Source organism: Micropterus salmoides, unplaced genomic scaffold, assembly GCF_014851395.1.
Source record: "Micropterus salmoides isolate LMB-PRFRI ecotype aquatic unplaced genomic scaffold, ASM1485139v1 Ms_hic_scaffold_7, whole genome shotgun sequence".
NCBI classification, from domain to species: domain Eukaryota; kingdom Metazoa; phylum Chordata; class Actinopteri; order Centrarchiformes; family Centrarchidae; genus Micropterus; species Micropterus salmoides.
Window position 1 is genome coordinate 12,765,160 of NW_024044459.1, and position 9,651 is coordinate 12,774,810.

At 39.8% G+C, this 9,651-nt stretch overlaps 1 protein-coding gene and 1 long non-coding RNA gene across 2 annotated transcripts; one reads left to right on the forward strand and one right to left on the reverse strand.

Moving 5' to 3' along the window:
- Window positions 1-4,086: 4,086 nt before the first annotated feature.
- On the reverse strand, window positions 4,087-5,185 carry LOC119892037. Its single transcript, XR_005442502.1, has 2 exons — window positions 4,954-5,185; window positions 4,087-4,286 (listed from the first exon to the last, which is right to left on the reverse strand). It is a non-coding gene; the product is annotated as an uncharacterized LOC119892037 (long non-coding RNA).
- Window positions 5,186-5,328: 143 nt separating this feature from the next.
- Window positions 5,329-8,483, forward strand: LOC119892527 (nuclear factor 7, ovary-like). Its single transcript, XM_038704802.1, has 2 exons — window positions 5,329-5,832; window positions 6,172-8,483. The coding sequence occupies exon 2, from the start codon at window positions 6,424-6,426 to the stop codon at window positions 7,846-7,848; it is 1,425 nt and encodes a 474-aa protein (XP_038560730.1). The 5' UTR covers window positions 5,329-5,832; window positions 6,172-6,423; the 3' UTR covers window positions 7,849-8,483.
- The last annotated feature ends 1,168 nt before the right edge of the window (window positions 8,484-9,651 follow it).

Below are 9,651 nucleotides of genomic sequence, written 5' to 3' on the forward strand. Positions count from 1 at the left end.
GAACATGACACAGGGGTAGCACAGCACCGTGCCACAGCAGCAACAGCTAAATGAAAGGGTGCCCCCTATGGATAGTCAGATTTAATCACAAGTAAACAGAAAGGGGAAAAAAAAGATCACAGTTTTGCTTTATGGCTGACAGGTGATCTTAAGCAAGTGTGAAGAAACATCAGCAATAAATCTTCTTAAAGAGCCAAAATTCTGTAATGCAGATTCCTGTTTTTATTTTTAGATGAAAAGTTCTGGATTTTATTGACCAAAGACTGATAGACATAAATTGTGAGCGCACACTGTACGAGTAGAGGTGGACAGAAGAGTCAGTGTTCAAGGTTTACAATTAGCTCCAGATGAAATGAGTTATGGTGGGATCCCCATGGTAATAAATCATGTATACCAGACTTGGATGACAATTGTTTTCTCACCTCCACCTTTCCTCCTGTGAGTGTAGTCGCATGTTGGACAAATCATTGCGTGAAATGTTAGTTTATTACCAATAAATTAATACATTTAAATCACTTGGACCAAAACCAGGGTAATTTGGGAAATAGAAACATGGTTATTGCAAAATAAAACAACTGCCCCACTCTGTTTTACTGTTGATGAAGTCAAGCTGAAGGTTTAACATGATAGACAAAGTTGGCAGTGCTGCCCGCGAATTCATGATCAGATTTTGAAAAATTTAGGAGCTTTATAGCTCCCAAACACTCTGGGCCCACTGACAGTACTGGACAGATTTGAATGGAGAGCAGTGAAACCAGTTTTGGACCAATAAAATACTACTACAAGGCTACTTCCTGTTGGCACCAGCGTCTACTGCGCATGATCGTGCAGCATAATGTTGGGTCAGATGTGCGACCAGGCTGGGCCAGTTAAGCCTGGTCCCCACCTTCACCAGCTTTATAAACTTTGTCAAAAAATACTCCATTAGCTTTCTATTATAGTCAATAAATTTGCAAACAAAAACTTCTCTGGAGACGGTCAAGAGTCGGTGCGAAAGAGTTTATTCCAAAACAGGACACATAAACCCGTACAACATCCCAGCAGGTCGGAGGATGAAGTCAACCCTATGGTCTGCAGACAGTCTTATATATCCCCTCTGGGCTGGTTTGCCCCCTCCTTTCCTCATGATGAACTTCTTTTTCTCTGTTGTTGTGGTGTTTTTACCAATTAACACTGTTCCCCAGCTGTCATTTATTACTGGATTGTTAACTTTCTACATCTTTATACTACTGGATAAGAAGTTCATCATTTACATTTCAACTTAAGTCTCACCGTATTTTGTAAAGGTTACGCATGCTTAATTTGACACACAATTATTTAACAATTTAATATAAGAATAACATAAGTAAAGTTGCATTTTTCATTAATGCTTGGTTTCTTACAGCAATCTTGATGTTATGCTGGCTGCTTTCTGCTTATTATCTCTCTGTCGTGTTTTTATCAAGCATCTGATGGTTTTTTGGTCATCCTGTCTGTCCTGATTTCTGTCAGCCTCTGTCGCTTTTCTGCAATGCAAAAATTCCTTAAGCAAATTCACTCAAAGCTCACACAGGCTATAATAACCAGAGGTTGGAAGTTGACAATCAAACCCCTTAATCAGTAATTAAGCATGTAGTCTTAATATTAGCAGATTAACACATCAGCAGTTCCTCATGTAATCACAACAGTAGGTAACAGCAGAATGAAGCATGCACTGTCACAGTGTCAGCAGATCTTGCACACCTGCAGCCTCTCCTATAGTCATAATCTACAGTAGATGACAGTTGGACAAGGCGAACCACCTGCAGCCACTTCCTGCAGTCATTCCTCCCACTCAAGGATCTAACCACAGTGAGCTTGTTTCTGTATTCATGACTACAGTTCACTACTTATAAGTAAAAACCGAAGCACATCTAGGTAAAAAGAAAATGATTAAGAATGATTAATGATTAATACTAATAAAATTATCAAAAATGATGATATAAGAATGATTACTTATTGATACTGATTAAAGATAATAAAACTGATTAAAATGATTATTAATATTTATTAAGGATAATCACTGATGACTGTTTCTTGACTGATGTCTAATTGTTTATCTGCAATGCTCCCCCTCTCTGTGTCCTAGGCATGCCCTCTGCTTTTTTAACCAGAAACCTGACTTTGTGGAATAAGCTGGTGTCTCTTGTGCTGTGTGCTATAGATAGGACCTTCTTACTGTATTGATGTATGCTTTGTAACACAATATTCACTAATTCTGCTTCTACATTTTCCTTTGCTGGTGATTTTTTTGACCACACACACTCAGAGCTATAGAGTCTGAACACTGTGATCTTAACTTTACACTATAAAATAACACTCTAAATGATGACAATAGCAATAGAGTTTTGACACTGTAATCTTAACTTTACACAATACTTTAAATGATGCCAATGCAGACCACCTTCGCTCTAACAATATATTCTCAACAATAACATTTAATGATGTAGAACAATGGCAGAAACACCGTAATTCTGGTAGCTGCAGCAATAGAGAAAGTCTTAGATCTTTGAGTTCAGTTCATGATGAATGGGGGTAAAAACCAAAGTGTTGCGTTTATAATTTTGTTCAGTATATATATTGAAAAAGATTTTGATTCACTTTTTGTGACTCACATACAATATTAACAGGCACCTGCCAGCCAATCAGATTCATGTACTTTCAGTTGCTATGGTATGTGACCAGCACAATGCAGAGAAAAGGTATTTTCCAACTCACAAGATGTTTAAATTCTGTGAGAAAACCGCATGTAAGGAAATCCGGTATATACTTTCACTTTACTCACACATACAGACAATTGTCGTCATCATACCACACTGGTTTTCTCTACTGGGAGGTCAGGGAGAGCTCAGGTGTGTTAGCATTGTGCTGATATATCTAGGAACCAGAGAGAGACGGACTCAAGGCCTCTGGACCACATCAATATTGCAGCACACAGGGCCAGAGAGGAGCCAATCAAATATTCATTCATCACTGCTCCTCTCTTTCTTTCTCCAGCTCTGGTTCTCTCCAGCTAGCCTGTAACACACTGAAACAGAAAACACAGTCACACACAGTGTTTACCTCTGTGTAGACGCTCTGCTTGTGTATGCAGTTATTCAGAGTTTCTGGGGGAGAGCTTGGGTTAAGTGTTACATGGAGCAAGAGCTCCTTTTGGGGTCAAATGCAGAACAAGGATGACTTTACTCTTGTGTAAAGTGTAGTCTGTTCTTTACTGCAAGTACTAATCCTGCAAATGCACATACTCACAGTGTTGAAAGAAGTACTCACATCCTTTACTTAGTGAAAGTACCATAATGAAAAAATACTCTCCTGTATCTCCTCCAAGTACAGTATAAGCAGTATGTTGTACTTAAAGTAAGAGTAATCCATTCAAAGACATTTTATTTTTTAATTCATTACCATCCAAACAACACGTTGTCGAAGTAGAACATATTTTAACACCTGAATATACTGTTGGGTAGCATATGTTAAAATCTCGTTCTGATGAGTAACTATACTGTACTGTATATGTTGATGCTGAGATGTGTTTTTATGTTGCTGCAATGCAGAAAATTACTGGAACAGAAAGTTTTCAGGAATTTTTGAGCTTTTAGGTTTTTAATACAACTTTAAAGAGAAACCTCACAGCAGTTTTTGTTGATCATCACATCAGTAATGATCTGCAAAAAAATGTTATATTATATTTTTGTGTATATATAAACTATACTGGCTGTTTGTAAGTTATGTTGCAAGGAGATGTGTGATGCCTGATCGCTTCTGTAATGCATTTTACATTCATATACAGTGCATGTGCGTTTACACATACACAAATTCTGTTATATTTGTGTGTGGACATTTCCACAAGGGGGAGACAAAGCTTGAACTTTTCCTGCTGGGGAGGAAGTCAGTTTATTTCCACTTACTGCCTGTTACCTCTTTGTGAGTAAAACTTGAAAGCTAAAAGATTTATCAGTGTAGTTTAAACTACTATTTCACACATGTATCAGTTCAGATTGGGTTATATATTAGTTTGATCCACACAATCCTGGTAAGTCTTACATATGCCAAGTAAGAACACCGACACTATTCATTGTTTTACAGTAGTTTTTATGGGTTTTGCAATGAAAATAAATAAAGTGAAAAAGACACAAAAACAAGTTGTAAAGTTGTTGATTTTACAGACAGTTGCTACAACTGATTCGTGTGTCATCTTTGGAGTCGCATGGTCAGGTACAGGCATCCAAAAATTTATCAGACAATGTCCAGAGATAAGCGAGAGCTGTAATCTGCAATCAACAAGAGGAAGAATATTTCAGTTGCATACGAATATAGGTTAAAGCTCAAATGGGCAAAAACAAATATACTCACACACACTTCCTTAATGTTCCTTCACATCATCGGTAGGCTACAGTAAATAACAACTTTCGAGTTTGTGGTTTGTTCTGTTTAACAGGTTCCTTGTCCAAAGTATATTTTTGTAGATTTTCATTTAGATAGTCAAAATCAGCCACAACATTTTGTTGAGATACAAATGTTAACTGGTAAATGTTAAATTGGTGTTTAAGACCAGATTTCTCAAACTGGTCAGATCCTCACACAGAGGGAAACAGAGGGCTTAATAATGTTTGAGCCCAGATTGGACAGCTTGTAAAATATCCGTTTTTATCTGCTGGTAATAAAAAGACAGGACTGCATTTACTACCACTGTACAACAAATAGCCCCTCTAGGATTATAAGATATCCTTAATCAATTAATGATTAACCAATGACAGAGGTGAAATTGAAAGCAAATTCTGACTTGTTGAACAAAACCACAAGTCATGTACAGTGCGTGTCAGGGTTTGGTATGGGTGAAGCAGGTAGTAGGTTGGAGGACCCAAATGCAGGACACGAAAGCCAGCAGGAACAGTTCAGAGGGGTTTTAATAAGCAAACAAAAGCCGAGCACACTTACAACAGAGTGGCTGATTGACTGAGTCCAAAAGCAAAGGCTGTCCAACAGAAATCCAAAAGGGTGAAAACCAGAATCCAAAAATGAGCAGGGTAACAGGGAGACACGGCGAGTAAGGCTGAAGACACGAGAACAAACTGCAACACAGGGTGACAACATACAACAGGAGACCTCACAGCAACAACAGGAGACAGCATGCAATGACCCAACAAAGACAAGACAGAAACACCAGGTATATATACACACACACACAGGGACTAACGAGCAGGGCAGGAGCAACACAGGTGAAGGACATGAGATTAACGAGGCAGGCAGAGAGACAACCGGGGGAACAGACGGAACACAGGTTACTGAACACAAAACAGACCAGAGTGAACACTTAACATGAACTAAGGTACAGGACTGGGAACAAGGACAAAGAACTAAAACGCAGGAACAAGAGCAAGGCAGTGACTAAGAAACAATATAACAAGTAGACTACCAAACCAATATCAAAACAACACAGGACTACGAGCTAGAACACCAGACAAGACATAAACACTAAGGACAAGGAAACAAGAAGAACAGGAAAACAGAAGGACACCAGAAACAAATGGCAAAAACTACAACTCATGACAGTGCGGGAGATCTCTAGCCACTAACTTAAAAGATTTGAAGCAGCATTACGTTAATTCATTTAGCTGATGCTTTTTTCTTTTAAAACAACTTACAATTACTATATATGTCAGAGGTTGCACGCCTTGAGGAACTAGGGGTAAAGGGTCTTGCTCAGGGACAAATAGGTGTCTCACAGTGGATTTTAACCCAGGTCTCTCACACCAAAGGTATGTGTCTTATCCACTGCACCATCACCACCCCAGCAATCTGAAGGAAATTGATAGGGTAAGTCATAATTTTCTTTATGAAAGTTACTAAGATTGTCATTTATGTTTGGAGACTTTCAGAGATCATGTGTCTCTGAGCTGCAACCACAGCTTTTGTTCAAGCTGCCAGCAAATATTCTGGGAACAAGCTGAAAAGGGGTTGAAATTAAATGAAATCTAAACAAAAGCCTTCCAGTGCTTTCATGTTACCTGGATATATCTACATATGGGTTAAACACAGCCATTGTTTATGGCATTTTATGAGCATTTTTATTTTTCTTTGCTGAGTGAAAGAAAATTACAGATCAGATTTTTTTTTTTTTAAGGGAATTTGCCTTTTGTGTTTGTCTTCCTACAGACACCTGTAAATGGAAACAGTCCGGTAATGACTCGCTGTAGACTGTATATAAAAAGGACTCAGCGGCATCTGCTGGCGACGAGATTACATGACATCACTTCCTGCTGTTGGTTTTGACATTGTTGAACAGAGCTGAGGACATTACAGGGTGAGAGATCTCTGCTGGAAAACACATATTTGGAAGATTTTAGGCACTCAAAGGAAGAGATATTAACTTGGTCGGTCTTACTGTAAGTCTAACTTGCATGTCAAATGGCTGAGAGAGCTCTTGTTGAACGTTACCTGAACTGCCACGTGTGTTCAGAGACTTTCAGAGAGCCTGTGTCTCTGAGCTGCAACCACAGCTTCTGTTCAAGCTGCCTGCAACAATTCTGGGAACAAGCTGAAAATAAAAACTGTCCCATTTGCAAAAGAAAATCATCAAAGGAGTATCCACATGTGAACTTTACACTGAAAGAACTGGCTGACTCCTTTGCTGGGAGACAGAAAGCTGGATCACCTGAGGCAGGACAAGGAGAGAAGAAGGTGGAGGTGGTGTGTAGTAAACATCAAGAAGAGCCTAGATTATTCTGTGAGGACGAGCAGAGAGCTGTGTGTCCTGTCTGTGAGTTTTCTCTCCACAAGAGTCACAAGGTCGTTCCTATAGAACAAGCAGTCAGTGACCTGAAGGGCCAGCTGAAATCTGACTTAGAGTCTCTGCAGGACAAGAGGGACAAATACAAACAAGTGGAGAAAACATACAATGAAGTGATTCAACACTCCAAGAAGCAGCTGTTGTCCACAGAGAGGCAGATCAGAGCCGAGTTCAACAAGCTCCACCAGTTCCTGAAAGAGGAAGAGGAGTCCAGACTGGCAGCTCTGAGGGAGGAAGAGGAGCAGAAGGGGGAGACTGTGAGCAGAGAGATGAAGAAGATTCAGGAGCAGATCTCCTCTCTGTCAGACAGTATCTCTGCTGTTGAAGAAGACCTGCAGAAACCCAGCGTGCCATTCCTCAGCAGTTATAAAGCCACTCAGACCAGAGCCAGAGTCCAGCGCTCACTGTCAGATCCACAGCTGCTCTCAGGAGCGCTGATAGATGTGGCCAAACACCTGGGCAACCTGTCCTTCAGAGTCTGGGAGAAAATGAAGGACAAGGTCCACTTCAGTCCTGTCATTCTGGACCCAAACACTGCAAATCCCGGTCTCTATCTGTCTGATGATCTAACCAGTGTGAGACGTGGAGACACATATTGGCAGCTGCTTGACAATCCAGAGAGAAACACAATGTATGCCACTGTTCTGGGCTGTGAGGGCTTCAGCTCAGGGAACCACAGCTGGGAGGTGGAGGTGGGAGACCACCCTGTCTGGCTTGTGGGTTTGGCTAAAGAGTCAGTTGATAGGAAAGGAAAGCGAAATGCATCACCAGAATTTGGAATCTGGTGTTTATTGCATCAAAATGGAATATACACTGATGGAGCTGGAACGACTGTCAGAGTGAAGAAGAGTCCCCAGAGGATCAGAGTCCAGCTGGACTATGACAGGGGGGAGGTGTCCTTCTACGACCCTGAAGTAATGACTCACATCTACACTCACAGAGACACTTTCACTGAGAAACTCTTCCCATATTTCAGTATTGCTGCGGCTGGTGATGCTAAAACCACTGATATCAAAATCTGTCACACTGAGATGTCTCTGTGACATTATTTGTTTCAACTTTTACCATCAAAATGTTTGCATCATGATTGCTTGATATTTATTACACTCTAGACTCATACTTTACATCTAAACGTCTCTTATTATTATTTTATATGTAATGGTGACGAGGGTTACAGATATTTTAAAGGTAATTAAGACTTTACTTAGACTATAATGTCTGTGTAGAAAATCAGAATAAATAAAGGTTAAACCCTTTTCAAATACCAAATACTGAAACTATGTTATATCATCTGGCCTTGAACATTCATACAGCTACAAATCAATTTGAATTCTAAAGTATTAGCCCGGTCAGCAGAATCTTGACTTAATTTAGACGAAGAGATTAGATTGGAGAAGTATTCACTATACTAATATGCTGTTTCCAATTGTGTGATTTAATCCTTATCAGACATCAGTTTTAGTTTGAGATTTCTGGATCTTCTGATGAGTTATTTCAGTTTCTCTACACTTTACACTCTCTAGAGTCTCAGATGTACAGTAAAACACCTTCTGGCTCTGATTGATTGTTTTTTGTTGTTGTCCAAGGTCACAGAAGTTGTTTTTCACACCTGTTTCTACTGTCTGAAGTGAATTATGCAAAGTGGTTTTCATCTTCTGAAATTCATTTTTGAAACACTGAAGGACTCTGTTTTGTTTTGTTCAGTCAAATGTAGGTGTTAACACCTGCTTTAGATATTCATATACATATACACATATATATATATATATATATATACACATATACACACACACAACTTTTCCACAATGGAAAACCAAAAAAAGGCGAGTAGAGTTGAGCTGGTACCATGCAGTGGAAAAGGCCCTTTAGATTACATGTTACAGGGTGAGGCCTTATGAAAGAGCTCCACTAAGGTGCTTCTGTAGAATATTCCAGACAACGTGATGTTATATGGACATGTGGCTGTAGTATGTAGAGGAGTCAGAAGATGTGGGAGATGTGTGAAGAAGAACTGTGAAAGTCAGGAGTGTGAAGGGGAGCAGGAACAAGTAAAGTGCATTCACTGTGCGGGAAATCACCATGCGGGGTCAGCACAATGCCCGGAAAAATAAAACAGATAAAAATGAGTAAAATCATACGCCGAAGCTATCAAGAGAGCAGAAAGAAAAGATGAAAGAGCAGCAGTGCAAAAGGAACAGGATACATTTCTGGCATTTGTTGCCATGGTGCTAAATTGTGCCGAGCAAGTCAGAGAGGTTTAAGGTGGTGTTGCATGCAGCAAGAAGATTCTTGGACATTGTGGACTTAACAGGAGAAGAAATAGACATTACACTGAGGGAAGGATTTACACCAACTCAGACAACTGAGTCTGAGTTGTAGTAGTGAATGGAAATCCTTTGGGTGGGCACTGTCCAAAGATCCTGATACAGGGCGTGCAGGTGCAGCAGTCTTTTTCCCAGCAAGTGAGTCATATATCAAGAAAAGAATATCAGATCATGTCTCAGTGTATACCACAGAGTTGACTGCAATAGTACTGGCCCTGCAGTGGATAGAAGAGAGGGAAACAAATAGTCATTGCATCTGATAGCTTGTCTGCTCTAATGAGTATTAAATCTGGCAAATCATCATTTAGATCCAAAATCCTCAATGACATATTCCTTATATTGTACAGGATGGAGCTAAAGGGATGATCCACATGCTTCCTTTGGGTTCCTGCTCATGTTGGTGTGGAGGGAAATGAGCAGGTGGATATTCTGGCCAAAGGAACACTCAAAATCAAACATGTAGACCTAAAAACCCCATTAACTAAAGATGAAGCTAAGACATTTATCAGGACCTATGCACAG